Source organism: Salvelinus sp. IW2-2015, linkage group LG2 (genome assembly GCF_002910315.2).
Source record: "Salvelinus sp. IW2-2015 linkage group LG2, ASM291031v2, whole genome shotgun sequence".
Lineage (NCBI taxonomy): Eukaryota > Metazoa > Chordata > Actinopteri > Salmoniformes > Salmonidae > Salvelinus > Salvelinus sp. IW2-2015.
The window spans coordinates 13,822,336-13,847,991 of NC_036839.1; the positions used below are offsets into that span (position 1 = coordinate 13,822,336).

Consider the following 25,656-nt stretch of genomic DNA (forward strand, 5'->3'; position numbering starts at 1 on the left):
CCTCTCTGGAGGGATTGGTCAGGGCTGCATTGTTTTAACGACAGGCTCAAACGCTTCCAACAAAGCAAAGCTAAATAGCCAAGCTCTACTAAAGCTGAACTTAGCCAATTGTATAATTGCAACATGTTTTATTACATTCATCAAAATATGCAAAAACATACCTGACAATTCCAAAAATGTAATTGAGATGTAGGGGAATATACAATTATCACTCTTCTTTGATACCATCCCTTTTTTGTGGATAACATTTAGCGGTTAGTTCATGAAAAGGCGTTGAACAGGAAGTGAATCCTATTTTCCACTCCATAGATTCAGAAAATGGTGCTTCAGACACTTGTGAGTGCGGTCAGGAATCCCAATTTGCCTGCCGAAATTGGAAATGTGCAGACATTGAGGTGTGATGCCAATAAAGTCAGTCAGTTTCATATAAGGGACTGGTGGATGGCCTGGTGGCTAGTCCAGTTCACAGACCAGCTAAGATGGGCCATGACACAATAGGCTCCTGTCCATGACCAACATACACTTCCACCAAGTGGAAATTGGACATTTGTGGGCATTCCTTTTCCTCCATGAAATGTCAGTTACATTATTGAGAAGTAGAAGTGTCCATTGCCGTAAAGTACTTTCTTTGTGCTTCATGTGCTTCATTTTTATATTTTCTACATATTGTGTCATCATTTTTTCTTGTATTCTCTTATACGGTCAGATTTTGTATTGTTTTTTCAAACAAAGAAAATGTAAACTGTATCTTGTCTGGTAGAAGTAGTTGTAAAAATCACCACACAATGGCGCTTGATGTACTGTATGCATGAATGACAGAAATAGGCTGAGCTAATGTCAATCCTCAAAGCCAAATTAAAAACAAATTGCAATGAATCCATTAATGAAGGGCTGAGGGAACTGCTGTCTTTCCCATTTTAATGAGCTATGAAGASTATCACACCCCTGTGATTCTGCTGCATCAGAACTACATCCACCACACCTTTGTTTGCACTTCAAGGAGAGCCCATGGGAACATGCCTTGCATATTTACACCTGATTAGCAACTTTAAATGAACATGTCAAAATCRGCAAAATGTTCATCGGTGACAGTGATAAGACCACACTGATTCAACACTGAGCTTGACGAGAATAAAACTACAAAACCAAGGGGGGTTAATCTAACATGGCATGGACTACACCCCGAGTTTAGTTCATCCAAATGGATTTCATTGAAAAGGGAATATATGATTTTTCAAATGACGTTGACTAAATGGATAAAGACATAACATATGAATGTATGCGTTCAATAACATTACGGTTAACAGAAAGACTTGCTACTGTATGGGGATCTACATTGAGCTGTTTTAATAGGGAAACATCAAGAATGACTGTTCAAGGTTAAACATTAAACAATACTTGCAGAGGAGGGTGACTAGCATGAGGTAAAAAATATATATATATATTATCCTGCATATCTGAAATGGTGTGTTTGGTGTGCCATCCCAGATGAGCTCCTCACGTACTGTAGAACATTTATTTTCAATCGATGTTGTTTAGCAACAAACATRGTGCCCAACTACGGGGCAAAACAGACGGGTTTGGCTAAGAATGTTGACAGCATGTAAACAATATTTTTTGAAAATAGAAATACATTTGCAAAATGAGCACTTGTTGTCTTTCAAATGCATCTTTACAGTTGTTGGTTAGCTAGCTAGCAATTATTTTTGCCATGTTAGCATTGACATGAAATCAGGCAAAACATCTCAAAACAAGACATGGTATCAAGAACAAGATGAAACCAGCTGAAACGAGTCACTTAGGATTCCCCACATGGCAGTTTCTTGTCATTGTTGCTAGCCGTCTGGCCATCCAGAACCAWAACAACTCACAGACTTCTGCCCCATTGAAGCGTGGCCATTGTTTCCGTGACGTTGTCAGCTAACCCYTCTATATAGATATATCTTCTTTTTTTTGTAGTGCATTCCTTCACAAAGATGAGATCATTCAAATTTCATGACTATCCCTTAGTGTTCACATTATTATGTATTTTTTTTCACAATCTGTCCAAATTAAAGAATGAAAAGGAGAAGGAGGGAAGGGTCCTCCTAGCCTACCACAGCGTTAACGAACCCAGTATTCCAGCATGCACAGGAGAGGAAAACAGAAAAGTTCAAAATGTTAAGGTAAAGCTTGGGCATGCTAAGAAAAAAATTGACTCTCCATAATTTTCGATGCAAACTTTGTTCCGTTGAGCTCTGTGTAAGGTATGAAATATGAACTAACTATGTGATTATTAATTGGGCCCATTTTAATTTGAGGATTCTGGGCTGCATATTGTTGGCAGCTCTCCACGGGGTCTGTCTGCGCAGGAGCGTGTCGAGGGGGTACCAGGCTGGATGCCTCAGCTATTTAGAGAGCAGCTTGCCACTTGCACATTGGAATACCAATGAGTGAGGTTAAAAAGGCACGGCTCCTCTTGGAGACGGCTCTCCTTCTCCTGCTCGGCTCCAGAGGGTCTCCACGGACTAATTTCCAAAACCACCTCTTAATGTGGGCTTGTGTCAATCACCCGAACAGACAGCTTCATCCCCTGATATAGAATAGTCCTACATTATAACCAAGCACACCAACTGCTCTACAATAGCCACAGAGCATTCACATTCGGAAAAGGATCAGAGGGTCTTTAATGACATTTAGCTCTGAAAAAAATACTTTATAAATTTTTTTGTGCACATTTAAATTACAATCTTAAGGAATATGATCCAAAAGTGTTCTGGAGTCATAGCGATAAAGTGAAGGCAAAATACAGATTTATTTTGAAAACAAAAGAAAGTGTATAGAACAAGAAGTGAAAATCTCAGAGACCAAGACATTTATTTTTATTTTTATGAGTGACCAGTCTGTAAACTTTCATCTTTTCAGGCTGCACATTTACTTTTAAACTCCAACTTATGGCCATGGTGCTGTGAATATAAACTTCAAAAGAATCTCCGGCAGATGAAAATAATACTGAGGGACTTCATTTTACCCTGAAAGCTGTCTGTTGTAATCATTTCATTCCAGACTTTATCATSCACTTTTTCAAAGCCTGGGGGCTTAAGAAAGAACTAGACTGGAGGGACAGCCAAAGTCCTATTTAAGAAGTGCATAATGTTATGTCTTGTAACTTTCCGGCCATATTAGTAATAACAATATTGAGTTGTTACCTTTTTGTGAACGTCATCCATAAATTAACGAATTCTTGGGAAAATGCATAATAGGAACGTCTCGTATCTGTCAGTTAGAGATCTCATTATTTTCCCTCTGACATGGTCTCTCGATACCAAATAATATTTGGTCGGGGAAAGGGGAAAACATTTAAAAGGATCTTGAGCGGGGTGAAAGATGAACGCTCATCAGCATACTTATATGAAAACACAAGGATAGACGTGGAGGTCTCCATTGAAACACACTTGAACATTATGAAATGGACGCTCCAAGGACATGGATTATTTTTGGTGTGTAGAAATAAGAGTTTCGTATTCACCTCAGTTAATGAAAATATTGTTTATTTACTGAGTTGATAAAAACACACTGTGTATGTGATGGAAGTGACAGTATTGTATACACAGATCTAATGTATTAACAGACACTACAACGATCAACATTCCCAGTTCTTGAGTTATCTTACTGAWCTCACGTGACCATATATTCTCATTCAGTCACAGCCATAAAATTCTGTTGGTTCATTTAAAAAATGACTGACAAAATGTTGTGACATGTTTTCTCCTGCAAATGGAATGGGATTCTTCCTGAAGTTGAAAGTGTAATCACGGCGATGTTTATTTGGATACGGAAGCAGTAAGGAAACGACCTGTTTGAACGTTTCAGTGCCGTGTGTGATGTGACAGYGGTGAATAGGTTGCAGTAGTTGCGTGGAATTTGACTGTTGAACTGTAGAACTCTTTGGAGTGTCAGCACTAAACGTAACTATTGATTACAATACGATAGTGCTGAGTGGGTTGGAGTCCCCACAGTCCAATCTGCCCATCAGCAGATTCTCAACGAAAAAACAGGACACAACAAATGTGTACACTCGCTGGTACACTGCAAACCTAATGACATTGTACCGCGAACGACATGTCCATCTGAATATCAGCCTTCTGATGAGGATTTTACAATGTCTCAAGTTTTATTGTCACATGCACAGGATASAGCAGGTGTGAAACAGTGCAGTGAAATGCTTAACTTGCAAGCTCTTTCCCAATAATACACAACAGGGGTAGTAATATAGATAATTAGTAAAAACAAGTGACGTGCGAGAGAAGGAAATAATCAAATCAAATAAAGACGAGAATGTGGATATCTACAGGTACGATATGTAGGTCACTGTAGAGGTTAGTGCAGTACCAGTGCCGTTATGCCAATGTGCAGGGGTACCGGGGTGATTGAGGAAGGAATGTACATGTAAACCGGGCAAAGGTGTCTGGTAGCGGGATAAATACTAATGGTAGTAATGATCGTTATAAACAATATAGCAGCAACGAATGGCCATATTAATCACTATAATCAATCAATCAATTATGGCAGCAGCGTATGTGATGCATGCATGGTAATAAGTGAGTGTATGTGAGGTGTCAGTAGTGAGTGTGTGAGCATGAGTGTGTGCGTGAGTATGTGTGAATATGAAGTATCAGTGCAGGTGTGTGTGGCTGAGTGGTAGAGACCTGAGGACAGGCATATAGTCTGTGTAGGTAGTCAGTGTGGATAGTCTGTGGGAGTGAGGGAGGGCACAGGTAGTTAACTATTCAACAGTTTTATGCTATTCAACATTCTTATAGCCTGGGGAAAGAAGTTATTTCGTAGCCTATTGGTCCCAGATCCGATGCTGCGGTACTGCCTGCCAGACGGGAGCTTAGAGAACAGTTTATGGCTTGGCTGGATGGAGTCCTTGGACGTTTTTGGGGGTTTTCATTTGATTGGGGAACAGATAGTACATCAGTAGCTCCATAAACACATCGCTTAACTCCTTCAGTGAAACACAACCATTCTTCTACTGAATCAAAATCCCTTTCCTGCTCTAGCTTTTCCCTAACATTAAACTGCACAGAAACCATCCCACATACTGAGTTTTGCTTTTTGTGTCACAATCCGAGATGGCATATGACACGTAAAACGATGAGAAAACTGTGGAGGCTTCCAGTAGATTGATTCTCCCAACGCCTCATTCTTTTCTAGTTAGTATTTTATTGACTACAAAGGGAGAGAGTGAGTGAAGGAATGAGTGAGTGAGTGAGTGAGTGACACCTATATAGATGCATTGTGAGTGAGTGAGTGAGTGAGTGAGTGAGTGAGTGAGTGAGTGAGTGAGTGAGTGAGTGAGTGAGTGAGTGAGTGAGTGAGTGAGTGAGTGAAGTGAGTGAGGTCACCTATGTAAATGCATGTACTTGTATTTACTGAAATGTTGTACCATTTGGCAATATCTACAAATTGCATTTCATGCCAATAAAGCAATGTGAGTGAGTGAGTGAGTGAGTGAGTGAGTGAGTGAGTGAGTGAGTGAGTGAGTGAGAGAGCGACAGAGAGAGACAGAGAGAGACAAGAGAGAGACAGAGAGAGACAGAGAGAGACAGAGAGAGACAGAGAGAGACAGAGAGAGACAGAGAGAGACAGAGAGAGACAAAGAGAGATTGACTGCCCTGTTTAATCCTTGGGGCATCGGTGTAATGTGATCACTTCTTAAGAACGCTAAGGCCTACAAGGAAATCAGAGCAGCATTTGAGACTCTAAGCTGAGTTGAACAAGATATGGCCCAGGTTGAGCTCCAGTTCTTCAGGGGGAATAAGACCACTCTGTAGAATAACGTTTGGAGGCTTTAGAGGCATACCAGTTCTTGTGGTCACACAAGGAGCAGTTAGTCTGAACGGTAACCCAGTGTCCTACATGGACAAGTAAATAATCCTTGGGGTTCTTTTAGAGAAATATCTTGTATCATTTCAATTCACACGTTTCATCAGTTATAAACAGAGTGGAGAATGGACGCTTTTTTTTCTCCTTCATGCAGAACATTGTAATTGTTTGATAGCAGTGATTAACCTTTTGTGTATGTCAACTTTCTTTTCAAATATCTTCTGCTGGTTGTATCACACACCTCCGATTACTGTACATCAATGTAGCCTGATAGAAAGGGAAGAGATCCTATCAACTCTGGCTATGTAACTAATGCTCTATTCCTCTTCCAGGCAGATGAAGTCGATATTTATTCAACACCAAGAAGAAATGTGTTTCCAATTGTAATGCTCTCATCAACCCAGACCTTAAGAACTAAACCCAGCACATGAAGATGTACCTATCTTCCATCTGTCAACAAAATAAGCAGAAAAGGAAATAGGTTCAGGTTATTCGCCAGTCTTTTGCTGGATATCAAAATACAATGTTCAGCTTTAAAGGGATTACCATTTGACTATATCAACACATCATAATCCCCTGTGTTGTGTGTGTCGACACACTTGATAATCAATATGTGAACTATCAACTTCTTTTCTCTATATCAGGGGTCTGCAGTGGGTTTCTGTACCCCATTCTTTAAAAGAGTTTACATTTAAATTCAGAGTATTTCAACTGCGCAGACATAAACTTTGTGATAAAAGAAATTGTTCACCTAGCTATGCATACAGCACTGAAACGGTAAAGCATTCCGATTTACTCTACTCCTACACATAGATAACTGATATGATAGTAGATTGAATAGATAGCATATCACATTTCCTATTCCATTGTGATGGTATTAGAAGAATGTCACCCACGTAGGCGCAATATAAGAAAGAAAAAGGAAACTCAACCTTCCTTTGAAAGGTATGCAATTACAAGTTCACAATTCCAATGGATGTGGCAAGGCTAAAGTTGAAGCACATGAGACCGAAGAAACTTGTGCTATGGTTATGCATTTCCACAGTCCAAGAGACTGACTGTAAAATTAATGAAGGGGGAACTCTGACTTTTAGTCAATGTAAAAATGTCATTAATGTTATTATTCAGTCATCTGAATGGTGTTGAATTTATATCATGGATGCTTCATGCTTAGAATTTTGATGTCTAGTATTTCAATTCTCTCATGATCAAGTATCTGGCCAGGTGTACACCAGGGACCATGCATTGTGAGATGGGTACAGTACGAAGGACATCTGAAAGGAAGAGAGATCTTTCTATGGCCACACTATTGAGTAATGTGGATAATTCAATGTTTTCATTTTAAGGGACTTGTTTTCTGAACTGTAAAACATGCCCGTAAAAAGGGATTGTTTTTATTTAGGAAGATAATGCACCAACAGGCGCGCGCACACGCACACGCACACACGCACACGCACACACACACACACACACACACACACACACACACACACACACACACACACACACACACACACACACACACACACACACACACACACACACACACACACACACACGCACATACAGAGTACTCTCTGGAGACCTTAGAGCCTCTATATCTCTATAGTGTCTGCATTAGGTTTGAGTTTCCGCTATCACTGTGTTTTCCCCCTCAATTTCTCTTGGAGTGCCGGGACTTGATGAAGATTCTTTAAACAAATCAACAAAGCAAAAAGCCAGTGAAGAGCCATGAATCAATTCTCCATAGAGTTTAGGATGCTGGTGAGGGATGAAGTATGTGCGTGCAATTGGGGAGTAAATGGTTTTCCGTCAATTGTGCTGGAATGCTATCCTTGTCTCGAGTACTGCTTCACATCTCCGAGGAGTGTCCTTTTCGGGTGGGAACGATATCAATGTTTTGTAATTCCATTTCTAATAACAAGGCTCTTCAGTCCTTTTGGAAAACAGGGTGCTCTTGGTAAAGTGTTCCGTACTTACAGGAAGGGGATAAGAGTTAATGCAAGCCCATATCTGTTCAAAATTCTGCAACAAGGTCCTTGATCGACCACACAGATTGGTTGTGGAAAATAGGGGCATTCTGTCATTTGGCTAAAGATCTGATTAAAGCTAGCGCTCACTCACACAGTTGGACCATGAAGTGTAATGGTATTCAGACGTTGTCTCCTCTACTCTTGGTTTTACGGTAAACTCTGAGACAGAGACATGATACAAACATGCGTGCGTGCTTTTGGAAATCATACAAACATGTGCATTCTCTCTCTCTCTCTCTCTCTCTCGCTCTCTTTAATTATGAATACATAAAAGTCCATTCATTCCTATCGTCTTGTCCTTCAAGCAACCGTGCATACGAGGTAGTTTGAGGTACTGTAGTTCTCTTTCATTCCCTGGCCACAGTAAGTCTATTGACCCTCAGGGTTCTCCATTGTAGCGCTAAAGCAGTGTCGTCTTTAATCTTCTGGATCAAAGATTGGTCAATAAAAATCATCTTAGCATTTGGCGTGAAGGGGAAAAGCACATTCTGGTTCAGCACTAATTGGGACACAACATATCTATCCCATGGACTAAACCCATTTAAATCCTAATCAGCTTTCATGAAAGAAATCGGATTAAATTAATTTATTGATAAATGTTAGTTTTATAAACTTTCACGTCAGTTAATATATAAATGTGTGTTTTGTAGAATATCCAAGGAAGCTGGTTTAAATCAAGGAAATCAAGAGTGTAGGGTTTTTATGCAATTTGATAGTGCTCCAAGAATATACCTCTGATAAATGGTGGCCAGAGCAATGCAAAACAAAACAGTTATGTAAAAACATTAACTGACCTCTCACTACACTGGGATCAATATGGTAGAGTGCATTCCTTAATCCCACCATCTCTCATATGTCTGAAATGTTCAAGAATAAAGCACATAGTCTACAGCCCTCTTACAATTCATGCTCGACGGATGAATTATCTCCGGACTGAATGATTCCACTTCAYGCCAAAGGTTGCCTGTGTGAAAATAGCCCATGCACCATAATGTTCATGAAAGTACATTTTGATGAAGTCAAACCCAATGTGAGGCCATTTGACAAAAGTCCTTATCTGCACCACTGTGTGTTGTACGAAGTAGCAGCATAACCTTTTGGCTATGTGGCTATAGATCATTCACAGTGCTTAATTCATGTCAGCGGGCTGTAGCTTGGGAACAGAGTTTATCCATAAACAAAAATGACTATAAAGAAAGCAATCGTACTGATGAATATCATTTTAAGGCTCATATTTCTGGCAGTATTAGAATTGAGGTTAAACCTCACCTTGATTTTATGATCATATTCTACTATATAAGGGAACTTCAAATTACTATTGGTTATTGGGAATCGAGGTGAAACAAAACTATTTGAAAAAAAGGATTCCAAAAGGGTTCTGAGGCTGTCCACATCGAAGAACCCTTTTTGGTTGCAGGTAGAATTTTTTGGGGTTCCATGTAGAACCCTCTGGGGAAAGGGTTCTACATGGAACCCAATAGGGTTCTACCTGGAACCAAATATGATTCTTCAAAGGTTTCTCTTTTGGGGACAGCTGAAGAACCCTTTTAGGTTTTAGATAGCACCTTTTTTTTCTAAGAGTGAATGGTGTAAGTCTTGAGATATACTTTGAAGACATTTCATGGCTGGGTATGTAAGCAATTCTGATCCGCTGAAAGTCTCGTTGACAGTAGATGTTTAATACAAGTTGTTTCATGATAAGCATTCAGGGTCTCCCACAATAATGGCTTGGGTACCTCCATGTCCAAAAAAGATACCATGATTTACAAATGCCTTTGCAGAGGACTGTATTACATTGTCCTATTCTCATCTTTAGTGATCAGGAATGTGACAATTACTGTCATGTTGTGAAATTCTCACCCCTGCAAGACACTGCAAACAAATCTGTTGTGACCTCTGTTTAGCACTCTGCTATGGGCCAAGACACATCTCTTTCCTCCTAAAATGCAGTGGATTCTGAGGTCATGGTCATTTTGCCCGTGTCCCCATTAGTAGATAATGTMTGTGTCTGTACCCTACTGTGCTAACACTGTACATGGAGACTGAGGCCTCTCTCTCAGTTATATCAATAGATTGCTATATGTGGGTCAAAGTGGAAGCTTTTGAATGGAGGATGATAGGAATACTTCCCAGTGTGATCAAAATGAAAGGTATTTAAACAAAGCCAAATAAACCCATCTCTCAGATGCCTGACCAGAGAAAACTGATCTTCAATGGAAATAAGTGTTAACACAGCTACACCTGTTCCAGCACTTTTGTMCCTCCTTACAGAGGAGCATCTGGAGGGATGTATTGGACTCAGATTCAATTAACTTGTCAGATAATAAGGGGCAAATTGAGGGAGTTAGCTATACAAGTCTGAGGTCCAAAGGTATGATTGACGTTAGTCTCGATTCAACCCAGCATGAAAGGATGAGCTAAGTAAACAAATAGAATGATCTCTAAATTTTCCCTGTCCAAGTAATGGCACCAAGTCCAATACATTTACTTGTGGAATCAATCCCCATATTTTCTGGTATTGTGAAATAATGTGCAAAGGCAACAATTATGAAGTAGTGTCCGAAGGATCAGCCCTGAGATGGGCATATATTGTAGCCGGCTGATTAATTTAATAATTCAGTAAATCTCCTGGATAAAGGACAAACCTGAGCTTGCAAGCCTGTTGGAGGAGAAATGTGTTTGTAGAGAAAGGCTGAAGGGGTGTTGTCAATCAAATACAGCATACTATTTTGGGCTTTGTTTAAGTCAGTGCCTTTTTACGTGATTTTTGGAATAAACATAAAGATTATCTTTGAAGATATTTGGCATACTCTCTATAGTAGCACATTTGTTAGTGGTACGCAAAGAAGTTGCAGGGGGTTTGGTGACGAATTGGTTTTTATCTGTGTGTTGCTGAATGACACAGTGTCAGATGCTGTCTGAAACCTTTCATGTTTCACTTCAGTGCACATTTCACAATCCTTCCCCTTCCCTAGGCAGCGACAGAATACATTACTGTGGACTTGTTGTTCTGCCACTTGTCGTGTTTTGAAGACGTAGATGTACTGTAAAATGTAGAATGATAACAATAACCAAAATGGAAAAACATATATTTAAAGTTGAGGGTAAGGTTTTTCCGTTATTGTTCTACATTTCATGGTATATAACATCATTCATGTTACATAGAGGACATTGTTTAACCATTTGGTCCATTATATAAAACATGCCTTTATTGCCCACCACTTTAGCCAATCACAGTAACAAAACACCTCTCCACGAGCGCACAATCAACACAGAAAAGCAGCAACAAGCAAAAACACCCTTAACAGCCAGTCAATGGATCAGCCAGTAGATGGCCGTTGTCCAAGACCATGTCATTGGGAAGAAAATAACATCTAATCAATTGGCCAGTGTAATGTATGTGTGTGTATTGCTTTCATCCTCCCATTTTCCTCCAGCACTTGTGGGACCGTATCCACCCCGGTGGACATTGATCATTATTGGGGGTGATCAGTCAGCCCTCAGTCATGCTCTGTAGGAGATGAGCTCTCCTGGCTGGAACTATACTGAGGCTGGATGGCCCAACAGTGGAGGAATGTAGTGCTGCCTCTATACTTAGTTAACACCAGTTTCCTATGTCTAATTGAGCAAACTACCTCACTATAATTTCCAAAATGTATTTTTGATTCAACTAATTGTATGACATTGGGACATTTTTATATGTCCTACCAATTTCCATGAAGCCCTTTGAATGAGATACAGATTAGGAAAAATGGCCAAATCCTCCAATGTTTGATTTTCAAACTCATAGGAAGCATATTTAAAAAAATCTAACCTATTAATTACACATTTCACTTCACACTTCCACAGCAGGTATTTACATGCATTCTCCCTGTGTTGGAGTAATGGTATAGGTACTACTATCACACTTTTATTGGGGTGATTGGTAATGTGTTCTGTATACAGCTGTTTGTTCACATGTAGGATCAGTTGACAACAACCTGTGAAGCAAAAGTCTCTCCATCCCCTTAAGAACAATTAAACGTTGTGAGCCCGTGATCTTGACATCTGTTCCTCCCTAGCAATCTGTTCCAGGGAAAAACCTGTTGAAATAGGCTGCAACCGCCAAGCAGCATGGCAAGATGGGGTCACAAAGTCGTTTATCATATAAAGGGTCAATTGTTTTCGGATCTTTTCCAAAGGAATATTAAACAGTAGGTTTTTGTTTCTTAAACAAGACAAAATGTACAGATGTAGGAGCTTAATTTGAGCCAATTTTCTACAGCAGGAGAATAGTCTTGCAGCGACAGGAAATGTGAATTTATTATGTGGATTACAATTAATGGCCATTTTTGTGGGGTTGATACATTTTTTATATATTTGTATTTTTAGGGTGTAGATCAGCTTTAATATTGCAGATAGATTGTAGCTTTCATCAATGTAATTGTCTGAATCACTTCCAATCCCCCATATATTTTTGGCCAATATATGTATATATATATATACCTCTGTATATATATATATATATATATGTGTACACACATATACATACACATACATACTTACATACCTACATACATACACACATAAATACATATACACATACATATAAATACATATACATACATACATACATACATATATACACACAGATTTTTTWWAATATATTTTCCTTTATTACTTTCTAACCCTACCACCCCTCCCTTAATAGGAGTAAACTAGCGAACAACAACGCTTAGGCTTCTACTTCCAGCTCATACATACTATATATATTTTACAGGAACAGTCTATTTTACAATAGTTATGTTTTGTTTGTTTTTACTCCCGTCCTTCCTCGAACCTCAACCATCGATTTATTTGGCAAAAGTTCTCAACCTATATACATTTTACGGACACAGTATGTTTTACATTAGTTATCTTGTTATTAGTTGTTATTATTCCCAACCTTCAGTTCCATGTAACCTCCCATCTATCTCTTAACACCATCCGTATTGGATTTATATTTGTCATATATTTTTCAACTGTGCTGTGATGTTTCACAAAAGTTCTGAACCTTTCTATTCTCATAATTTCTACAGGTTGTAAATTAAAAATATATTTTTTGTTGCTGAAAGTATTATTATATTATTGATCGATTGACTATGATTTATCAGATCACCCAGTTTTTGGTGGAAATGACAAACTACATGTTTTGGTTTCCTCATTGCAAAGAACGTTCTCCTGCAACAATGTAATGTATTAAATCACTTTCAGTTTCATTACATAGTTCTAAATAGGATTTGAACATTATAGACAAAAAGGGAAAGTATAATATACCATGTATGCTATAGTGTAGTGGTATAATATAGTTCAGGGTACAATACAATCTGTAATTACTTGATTTTGTGTTTAGTAATAAAAAGTGTAAGGAGTTGGAGATTGTTCTGATGTGACTGCTTGTTGGGCACTTCCTGCCCTCTAGTGGTGCTCCAACCTTYTGAGGCAGAGACAGGGAGACAGAGAGACAGACAGACAGACGGACGGGCAGACAGACGGACAGATGAGCAGGAGAGTCTTTGTTGTTGAGCTGTTAAACTGTACAGTATGTTCACCAGGATTGATTTGCGGGACAAACGTTCCTAAATGATTTCACAAAATAATAGATTGGCTCTTATCCAAAGGTGAAGACAGGCAGAAAAGAGCAGAAAAGTTCATGGTTAAGCATGTTGTGTCTGCAACCTAATGTCAGATATGAAAACTTCACTAACAAACCTTTAGATACTCCCCAAAGACATAATAATCATTTATCATTATGTGTCAATAAAACATATCTATTTTTATATAGTCTTAAATGTAAGTACAATACTGTATGTAACAACTGTAATTGAGATATTAATATTAAACTCAATATTAAAACACAATAAAGCTGGATTCCGGATTCAGTTCAAATCATTTAGAAAATGATGATGAGATGTCTTGCGAAAGTCATGAATACATGTTTTGTTCTTGACAAAATTCTAGCTAACTGAAACACCAGAAAGAGTATGTGAATATGATTAGGAGAGAATCAGTGTAAATGGTGCTATGATTTCCTCTGCCTCAGAAGCAGGGGAGATGGGGAGAGTGAGCAAGCGGCAAATGCCCAGTGAAAGGTCAGCTCTGTATCGATTTTTTTTTAAATATCTCTTAAAATACCTCCTGGCGTTGCAAATATTTTTGACTACCACCTGGTACTTTGTGGAAGGATGACTCCCCCCCCCCCCCTTTCCCCTCCCCCACCAATGCAGAGCACTGTTCTAACCAATCCGTCCAGAAAAACACTGCTTTGGGTTATTCATCGATTGACTATTCAAATCCCAACATATGCTGCTCTGCTTCCACTCCTCAGCGCTCTGAGAAATGGTTCATTTCCTAGCTCTTCCACCAAGCTTCCTGTCTAGCTCAGGAGTCACTCGCACATCATGTAAATGAGAGAAAAAAGTAGGTAGAATTGCAAATAGATTCAATGTGGTGTGTTGGCCGTGTTGCTGTCTATAAACCCCAAGATTGTGGGTGCGCGTGTGTGTGTGTGTGTGTGTGTGTGTGGGCACGCGCACTACGTACAATATGCCCTGTTTTCAGTGATACTACAACGATGCTTTGGTTAGAGTGCATGCTGCTTCTTGAAGTATTTCAAAGTAATTCTTTTGAAAGTACATGTTGCATAATGTCATATGTGAACTCTTTTTGTTCTTCACACTGAAACATTCCAAATTTGAGTTAGCGGAATATTTCAAGTGTATTATGGATAAAATGTGATTGCTGTACCTGTATAATGTCATGATGCATTAATTTCAGGGCATGTCTCATTTATGATTTGGAATACCAACCAACTGAAAATGTGCAGTTGAATACGAACTATGTGATGTCAATCAGTAGGCCTATGCTGCTGAACAAAATCTCAACTTTGCTTTTAAGTTTTACGCTCTTTTACGATTGTAAAAATCCAAATGTTTTCTCTGCAAGACTCCTTCCTGTTTTTCCCCCTGTCATTTTCCATTTCTTATCCATCCCTTTGATCACCTAAAACATCAGTCCATCTCTTCTATAAGCTGTCAGTTAAATCTCCCTGCTGTCTATCCACAGCTCTCTCTCTGCCCACCTCCCTGCTTGCCAAACTCACGTGTTACTGTGAGGAGTGAGCAGGTTTTACATGCAGTACTGCCTTAATGTTGCTCAGTCGGTGGTCAGCCAGTCAGCCAGCCAGCCACTGAGCCACACAGCGAGCTCCTGCACTTCTGAAACACTGTTGGTCAACACAGGCCCAAGCTGCTGGAGATGCTGAAGCCTCGCTCAATTGTTTTTCTCTCTCTCTCTCTGTTTCTGTCTCTATCTCTCTCCATCTCTGTCTCTCTGTCTCTCTCCATCTCTGTCTCTCTCCATCTCTGTCTCTCTCTGTCTCTCTCCATCTCTGTCTCTTTCCATCTCTCTCTCTCTCTCTCTCTCTCTCTCTCTCTCTCTCTGTCTAACCATCTCTGTCTCTGTCTCTCTCTATCTCTCAGTGCACCTATCCAGCTCAGAAAACAGGCAGGGGTTCGAGGATAGCCAATAACTCTCGAAAATATCCGTTCTGATATTATCGATTCATTGTGGGATCTTACTAAGAACCTTATACATATTTACAATATTCCCTTCTTTACTGTATACACACAGGCATTATTTACACATGTCAGTTTTTATCACACAAACACTTGGCTTGCTGTGATTTCTCTATCTCCTTTGAGCAATATAAAGGTATGCCTTTCAACCGGGGATTAGGGAAGGGGGGCGGGGAGCTGCCTCTTGCCAGGCTCCCTCATAGCAGAGCACTCTTTCTAAGGTCAGAAATCCCACTGTAATGTTGTTGCTTTGAAGGTGTTTCTGAGAAGACAATAACAACTGTCCTGCTGGTGGAGAAACCAACACCATGGATTGTTATGAGAACGATCCTGCCACTGGTCTGGGAAAGCTATACTGAGCTTAACATCTAATGACATCAGCCTGGGCCTAAAGCTCATTTTATTATGAATATTATTTCTAATTTATTGCCTATAACAATACATTTGATGTACAATAATATTAACCAAGAGTGTTTAACTTCTTACTTTATATTAGTCTTTAGCAATTGCTACCTACATGGAGACAGTATTTAACCAGGGGATGTGTCACTGCCTTGTACTGTCGTGTTCAATTTGAACAGTCCAGGTCTAATTGAGCTACTTTACATTGTAATAAGGGAAGGAAATGCATAGAATTGAAGTAGACGAGAACCTGTTCCCTTATGTATTTAAAAATAGGGCTTTAGAAAAAGCTACATTACCTATGTCTTCCCTTTTGAGATTTAATGACTCACTTGTGACTCCACAGAGAATTACTCCCAGTAATTGATTATTAAAACTTGAAATTGCAAACCATATCCATTATTTGACGAGTGAATGTGTTATCCTTGTAATTAACAAAGCTGGATACTTAGCGTTCTCCAGCACCAAGACCTCTGGAAAAATATATCTGGGGTTAGCAGGCAGACTAGGAAGCCAACATTGAAAATGTGTAATTAGCTGCGACACGATATATCAGAAAATGACGAGGTGAAAACCACCTTTAGAAAAAGTCTAGGGAAATTAGATCATTTAAACATAAAACACATGCAAATATAGCTGTCCATTATTAATGTTAGAATTACCACCAAACTAGCCTTTCAAACACATGAAGAAATTGATCTTAATTCAGTTGTTCTTCTTACTTTGGAAGTGCAATCTATTATCTAAAAAAGGTAGACACAAACACAAAATCCAACCTTTGCCTCAGTACTGTGTTTGCTCTGGTTGACTCAAGCCGTTTCAGAAATACCACATATTCCCATCATCAATGTGTTTTAACGTTGCATTCTGCAAGCCACTGCCTTTTTAGATATTTCTTTGTCGAGCTAATGCTATTTGTGTGCTACACCTGTTGTTCCACTCAATGTATAATAGCGATTAAATCTCTAAATAAATTGACAGATATGATTGGCCTTCGACAGAAGAAATCAGATGCTCAATCAGGATGCTCATTAATAATGTATCTCTCATTATCCATGTCACTCTGTATCCATGTGTATATCACAGGGTGGATAGAAAACACTCTGCCAAAAGGTGTTGCACTGAGGAAATGGGCAGGTTTAGTGGGTAGAGGCATTTGAGAAAGAGTAACAGAATTATAAGTACATGTTTTGAGGTATGATTAATAATGAATTCAATTACCCAAACAATATATAGGCATACACCATACCTCTATCTAGTTTATTTTGAATTAAATATTCTTTCTTACACACGTATATATTATAAAAACACATATGTTTTGATGTTTAGAAAGTAAAAAGACAAAAGGCAAAGCAGAGTGAAAAAAAAGTGGACAGTGATCTTTAGATGTTTGGGGCGGCAGGTAGCCTAGTGGTTAGAGTGTTGCACTTGTGACTGAAAGGTTGCAAGATCGAATCCCCAAGGTAAAAATGTGTTGTTCTGCCCCTGAACAAGGCAGTTAACACACTGTTCCTAGGCTGTCATTGAAAATAAGAATTTTATCTTAACTGACTTGCCTAGTTAAATAAAGGTTTATTTTTTGTTGTTGCCTTTTTCCCTTAGTGACAGTGCTGTTCCTTTGGAGATACAGTTGCATTGGCAGTAGAGCTGCCCTGGCCTCTAGGAACAGCCTGGTGTCATAGACTAAACATAGTAAATGTAAATCCACGACACTCAAATTAGTATAACATTTAAAATTTGGTATGGTTACATAAGACAGATGGTTACTTAAGGCAAAAACAATAGTAGGGTGGGTGGTCTGGGTGGGTGTATAATGCGAACGTCTAGCAACCTCAATGCGGAAGACACATTTCAGTTGAAGGCATTCAGTTGTACAACTGACTAGGTATCCCACTTTCCCTTTCCAAAGGTTGTGAGTTTGAATCTCATCACGGACAACTTTAGAATTTTAGTTAATTAGCAACTTTTCAACTACTTACTACTTCTTAGCTAACCCTAGCCCTAACCTTAACCCTTTTAGCTAACATTAACCCTTTAACATATCTCCTAAACGTAACCCTAACCCCTAGCCTAGCTAACGTTAGCCACCTAGCTAGAATTCTTAACATGTCATACATTTTGACAATTTGTAACATATAGTACGGATTGTAGTTCATAACATATCATAAGAAATGGGTGATGGACATGCACAAATTAATACATACAAAACGTAACATATTATACTAAATGGAGTATCACAGATTTACGTACAGAATAAAACTAAATGCTCTGAGACCAGGCTGCTGGGAGTGGCCTGACTTGCTTGGGGAGCCAGCCTCCTGCTGACACACTCTCGGGTCATGTACAGTACATCTAACGCACAGAACATCTACTCTGTCCCTGTCTATACCTACCCTCACAGACCATCAGTACCTTCTGCTCCTTCTGGTCGGGTAAAGTAGAGAAGAGGAGTTGTTCTTGTTCTCATGTGGGCCCAGATAGCGAGCCCCAGTCTGCCTGGGAGGAGAAGTTATCCATAGGCTGTTTGGGCTGTTGTCTAGCTGGATGAATTCATTAAGGGAAGCAGAGTCTCTCCCAGCTGCCATCTCTCCCTTATCCCTGGCCCTGCAGCCAGACATGGATCAATGGCAGGAATGAATCCAAGAGGAGCATTTAGCTGCAGACCTCAGAAGCAGGGCTGCGTTTAAGACTTCAGTGTGCACATCTCCCCTGGATTTGAGCACAGTTTCAAAGTGAGACATTGAAATAGCCGTGGCCATGAAGTGATGGGGTGATTCGTTTATCTCACTACAGAGACTGTGTTGTTTTACTCGTGTTATGTGCAAGAAACGCCTCAAGTCAAAACGCTCAGCCGTCTGACTGCAATGTACAGAACACTAATCCATTTATCAAGGTTATTCATAATCTATTCACACATACAACAGTCTGATAAAGGTTCAGGTAACACTGAAAGAGCGGATGTTAAATGAAAACAAGTTTGGCTGGGGCATATTCATTCATTGCTTTCTGTAAAATTGATTTTCAATTCAATAGAGAAATATGGATTGTATTTCTCACTGTTGACAAACATGTACTAACTCCAATGTGAACTGCAAGCATATGGTAAAAGAGACCGCTATGACTCTTTACAAACCAAATCAAATTAGGGTATAATTTTTTTAAATCAAATAAAATCTTACTAGATAAATAGTATTAAGATTGATCTATTAGGGATATACTGTACTGTATGCTCGTCATCACCTCATCTCCCCATTCTAAAGTTACTATCTATGGTTAGTAATGACAGACCAGTGGATTATTAGTAGGTCTAGTAGGTCCAGTAAAATGTTGTGAAAGTAAATGACTGATTGCTCTATTCAAACCATTGCAATTATTGGTCTACGCAACAGATGCTGAGAGATCCATTGATTTATATGGAGATTTCATCACTCCCTCCAGAATAGTACAAGAAGCCATCTACTGCCATCTAGTGGCTACTATATGTACAACCGTAGTGGCGCCAGTGTCTATGCCAGGAAGGGCATCTTAAATTTGACCAAGGACGACAATGAGCGAATGGTGGACACAAACAAAGCTTTACAGAATACGAAGTATATGTACAGTTGTAGGATCTTAATTTGAACACCCTGTTGCAGGATAACCTTTTGCAGGAAATGTAAAACGTGTAGTGTATTCGAGTTTCAAAAAGGCTTCTGAAGTTTGTCATTTCCACTTAGAAATATCAGACTTGATTTTCCCTTACGAAAAATGTATCAACCCCCAAACATTTTTGATTCATTATAATCCACATAATAATTCAAATTATTTTACCTGCTCTTGCAAACTGGCTCAAATTAAGATCCTACATCTGTTGTACATGGTCATTTCAGATACACTAAGGCTATTTAGGTCAGTATGAAATGGAAGCAGAGCTTGTTATGACCTGGTAAACTACATGCATGCACTAACAACTTCTCATTAATAACATACCTTAAAGGGATACTTCGGGATTGTGGCAATGAAGTCCTTTATCTACTTCCCCAGAGTCAGATGAACTCATGGATACCCTTTTTATGTCTGCATCCAGTATGAAGGAAGTTATAGGTAGTTTCGCGAGCCAATGCTAACTAGCGTTAGCGCAATGACTGGAAGTCTATGGTACCTACTAGCATGTTAGCTGTAACCATAGACTTCGAGCATGGGCGTCTGGCCATCTGGCAATATATTTCTATGTACATATTCTTATTCCATTCCTTTAGATTTGTGTGTATTAGGTAATTGTTGTGGAATTGTTAGATTACTTGTTAGATGTTACTGCACTGTCGGAACTAGAAGCACAAGCATTTCGCTACACTCGCAATAACATCTGCTAACCATGTGTATGTGACCAATAACATTTGATTTGATTTGAGGGTGGGCTGGTTGAAATTGACAACAAAAACAACAACAACAACAACAACAAATATATATAAAATAATGGACACGGCCGGCGGCCCATGAGCCAGATGTTTTTTTAATAACGTTTGCGCGCTATGTGTCTGTCGTCATAATCGTCTACATTGATCATTTGGCTGACCAATGGGCAACAGTATTCTGATTGGCTGAGCTGAGGAGCGCATATTCACATTCAAGTCAAACGTGCATCATCATAGTGAGACCCGCTCTGGCTACAGTACCAGTCAAAAGTTTGGACACACCTACTCATTCAAGGATTTTTCCTTACTTTTACTATTTTCAACATTGTAGAATAATACTGAAGGCATCAAAACTATGAAATAACACATATGGAATCATGTAGTAACCAAAGAAGTGTTAAACAAATCAAAATATATTTAATATTTGAGATTCTTAAAAGTAGCCACCCTTTGCCTTGATGACAGCTTTGCACACTCTTGGCATTCTCTCAACCAGCTTCATGAGGAATGCTTAGTCTTAAAGGAGTTCCCACATATGCTGAGCACTTGTTGGCTGCTTTTTCTTTACTCTGTGGTCCAACTCATCCCAAACCATCTCAATTGGGTTGAGGTCGGATGATTGAGGAGGCCAGGTCATCTGATGCAGCACTCCATCACTCTCCTTCTTGGTCAAATAGACCTTACACAGCCTGGAGGCGTGTTTTGGATCATTGTCCTGTTGAAAAACAAATGATAGTCCCACTAAGCGCAAACCAGATGAGATGGCGTATCGCTGCAGAATGCTGTGGTAGCCATGCTGGTTAAGTGTGCCTTGAATACTAAATGAATCACTGACAGTGTCACCAGCAAAGTATCCCCACACCATCACACCTCCTCCTCCGTGCTTCATGGTGGGAACCACACACGCGGAGATCATCCGTTCACCTACTCTGCGTCTCACAAAGACACGGTGGTTGGAACCAAAAATCTCAAATTTGGACTCATCAGACCAAGGACAGATTTCCACAATTTTAATGTCCATTGCTCGTGTTTCTTTGCCCAAGCAAGTCTCTCTTCTTATTGGTTTCCTTTAGTAGTGGTTTCTTTGCCGCAATTTGACCATGCAGGACTGATTTATGTAGTCTCCTCTGAACAGTTGCTGTTGAGAAGTATGTTACTTGAACTCTGTGAAGCATTTATTTGCGCTGCAATTTCTGAGGTGCAGTTAACTCGAATGAACTTATCCTCTGCAGCAGAGGTAACTCTGGATCTTCCTTTCCTGTGGTGGTCCTCATGAGAGCCATTTTCATCATAGCACTTGATGTTTTTTGCGACTGCACTTGAAGAAACTTTCAAAGTACTTGACATTTTCGAGATTGACTGACTTTCGTGTCTTAAAGTAATGATGGACTGTCGTTTCTCTTTGCTTATTTTAGCTGTTCTTGCCATAAAATGGACTTGGTCTTTTACCAAATAGGGCTATCTTCTGTATACCACCCCTACCTTGTCACAACACAACTGACGCAAACGAATTAAGGAAAGGATTTCCACAAATTAACTTTTAACAAGGTACACCTGTTAAATGAAATGCATTCCAGGTGACTACGTCATGAAGCTGGTTGAGATGTGTTATGTGTTTTGATTTCTTCACTATTATTCTACAATGTAGAAAATAGTACAAATATAGAAAAACCCTGAAATGAGTAGGTGTGTCCAAACTTTTGACTGGTACTGTATGTCAGTCACTCAGTCAAAACAGAAAAAAAACGGAAGGGTGGTGACGAAGGAGTTAGAGACCAAAAAGGGCTCTTGAGGTCGACGCTAATAAATGTTTGAAATTAACCGATTTCTTTGCTAAAACGTCTGGTTCTGCTGGTCTGAGTGCTCTGTCTGTGTCTGTAAGAAATGACAGATCATCATCTGCATTGGTGCAGTCTAGGTAGGAATAAAACAGAGAAAAACACTCACACACACTGACACAGATCATGTAGCCAGTTAGGCCTAATATGTTCCTGTCTATTTCATACCCTACTATAGCAGGCTAATTAGGGGAGGGGGATTCGGGGGACCATTTAAACACTAGGCTACTAGCAATATAGCCTAACAAGTCAGATTGGCTTTTATAACACATAGGTAAGGCAATAGTCCTCTACTAGACCTTTACACAATGTTCTTTACTAAACACAAGTCACCATGTATATCAATAAAGGTCCATTTGGGGACTGTCTGGGTATTTTCATTGTTTTAACAATGTTTATTAACTTCTGAATCGCAGTCTCTTCAGCTCAGCAAGTGAGTTTATAAGGTGCTGTTAAGTCCTGTCTATCTCTCGCTTATTTCATTCGATGGATGGCTATCACTTGTTGGCAGAAAGATATGCATACGCGCGCGGAACTGTCAAACGAAGCACAACGCTGGAAATCTATCCGCATCTTTGACAAACACAGAAGGTTGTATATTGAATTCAACAGAAGAAAACAAAGGGAGAGAGAGAATATGCCAGTTCCTTAATCTAGCCATGGGCTACAGCCAAAACATTAAGGAACTTGCAGTCTTTCTCTTTCTGTTTTCTTCTGATGAATTATACACCCATATGCTCTTTTGCCTCRAGAACAGCCTGAATTATTCGGGSCGTGGAAACATTGCTCAATTGGTATCACGGGACCTAACGTGTACCCGGAAAACATTCCCCACACCATTACACCACCAGCCTGTACTGTTGACAGCAGGCAGGATTGGGCCATTAACTCATGTTGCTTACGACAAATCCTGACTCTGCCATCAGCATGACGCACCAGGAATCGGGATTCGTCGGACCAGGTAATGTTTTTCCACTCCTCAATTGTCCAGTGATGGTGATCACGTGCCCACTGGACGAGATGCCGTTCTGCACACCACTGTTGTACTGCGCTGTTATTTGCCTGTTTGCTGGAACGATCTCTCATCAACAAGCGGATTTCGCCCACAAGACTGCCGCTGACTGGATGTTTTAATACCACGCTCAAAGTCTCTTTAGGTCACTATTATCAGAAATTAGTGTTACCAGTGTTTCAACTACAGTGCAACTAGCATGTCATCTACAACAATATAAATGCAATATTTTCATGAATGTATATACATTTGTGTTTATCTTGTGGCTAATTCTCAATACGTAACAATTATACAACTGAAATCAGACATTTGTTTGCTTCCTTTATTTAGCTTCCTTTATAAAACATGACAGTTCATGACATGCATTACTATTTAAATGCACTGTTCTCCCTCTATGTTAAAAGAAACATTGTATGAAATGCATTGTTAACATGTCTTGGTTATTTAACTTGTTTCAAAGCACAGTACATCTTGTTTCATTATATCGTACTGGTGAAACCGGTCTGTACAAATTGCTGCATGATTACAGTACCATTTCCAAAACGAAGCAACAAACAGTACATGATGTATGTCATAGTTTTGTTGTTTACATCAATATTCAACCATTCCAGGTGCTGCACATGGTTTACCTGAATCTTAAAAAAGACTATAAAACATTACATGTCAATGTACAACAATTCAGATTTTGATCAATAAAATCACAATATTATACTGTATTTCTATCTTACACTTTGTGGTCTAAATCTAAAATTAGGTCTGGATTCAATCCGTAGTGCCGAAGTTCAGCGCTGCAGTGTGCTTGAAATGTAAAGGTAATTTCCGATTGAGCCGGCATATGCAGCGTTTGCCGTGAATGAAGTCTCCACTAAAACGGGAACATTCCCTTTAAATGTCAATCGGGCAACAAAGTGGAACTTCGGCAATAAGCATTGAATCCGGCCCTTAGTCAAATATATCTTCTGTGGCTCTTGCTACAACAACAGAGAGCAGTTTTACATGTATTGATTCAAATGCAATCAATACAATTCAAAGTAATGTACAGTGCAGGCTAGTGAAGCACGTTGTTGTGCATGCTCTCTCCTTACAGCGGTCACAGTCCAGCTTAAACAACATGCAACCACTTTGCATTCTCCTCTGCTACTCATACCTCTAAAATATATATTTTTTAATCATAATTTGTTTTAGAAAAATACCTGAATTCCTTGAGATGTGAAAAAAACAACGAGCAACAGCTTAGTTTACCCAGGAGATGACCAAGGCCAGAGGACCACTGTAGCCTACATACTACATTTCCCATCATGCCTTGCCTACAACCTGATAGTAGTGATCCCCTCCTACTGACAAATGACCAGGTTCAGCTTAACTGTGCCAATAATGCACAAATATTATGGCTATACCACACTGGTCATTCTATTCACATGGTGTGAACTGAGTCAAATAGCCACTCTTGCTCTACGGATCCAACAGTTGGCTACGGTAGAAGATGTTCATTCCCATAGAAAGTTGTAACGAGCAAGTAAGCCGATACACATTGCAAACATGATCAGCTCCACATTATATACAGTACATTAACTGAAGTTTGGACTCCACACGAGTCACTGCGGTGTTTGTGATTCGTACCCACACCCGGGCTAACATACAGGGTGAACCAATGGGCTCGCAGTAGAGCCCTCCGGTCACATCAAGTCTACAGTAGATGCACTTTATCCAACACCAGATTTCTCAACACCTGTGGTCACTTCCCACTGAAGTCATTTTAACATCTTGATTTACATTTGGTTGAATTGTCAACTAATGTGAATTCAACAAAAAAACTCACATCAATGGATTAAGGTAAAAAGTTTGGTGACAAAAAAACGATGAAATTCCTTTACGTTGATGACTTTTTGCAAATCCAATCAGTATTCCACAATGATTCAACGTCATTTCACAGATTTTTGTTGTTGTTGAAATGACKTGGAAACCATGTTGATTCAAACTAGTCTGCCCAGTGGGTTGTGACACAGAATCTTCATCTATTTCACATCCTAACACCTCTAATTCATATTTTATTGAAAAACAAAGTCATTACAAAGACCGATTTACCACGTTTGTCTCCAAGAGGATGGGTTCTAGTGGGTGATTATAACAGTGGTTTCAGCTGGCTTATGTCTGGCGGTGTTCTCTGTGTCTCCTGTCCAAGGCACGGTAGGGAGGGAGGGATGCATGGGTGGTTGGTTCTCCGGAGAGGCCCTGGCTGTGATTAAGGTGCCTCTGTATGTATTGGGCCCTGGGAGACCCCTGGCCCCTCAAAGGGTGATCCTGGCACAGTGGTGTTTGAGTTTGCAGGGCAGCACGCCCCGGTTGAGCTGGTAGAACTCCACTAGCTGGATCAGATCAGTGAAGCGTGTGTGACCGTCGTCCAGACTGTAGAACAGATCGCCCTCGTCATCCACCTAACACACACACACACACAAGCTTGAGCATGTCATCTAAAAGATAAGAGAAGTGCACATACCAAAACAAGGGGTT

The 25,656-nt window shown here is 39.6% G+C and overlaps 1 protein-coding gene across 10 annotated transcripts in view; it reads right to left on the minus strand.

Annotated features, from left to right (window-relative positions):
- Positions 1-23,453: 23,453 nt before the first annotated feature.
- The window catches only part of LOC111974704 (growth factor receptor-bound protein 14), a 51,878-nt gene continuing 49,675 nt past the window's right edge, over positions 23,454-25,656 (minus strand). For all 10 annotated transcript variants that reach the window (XM_070447213.1, XM_024002656.2, XM_024002698.2 and 7 more), the window contains one exon: positions 23,454-25,580. In XM_070447213.1, coding sequence (XP_070303314.1) covers positions 25,434-25,580 — 147 coding nt within the window. In that variant the 3' untranslated portion in view covers positions 23,454-25,433. The remainder of the gene's footprint in view (positions 25,581-25,656) is intronic.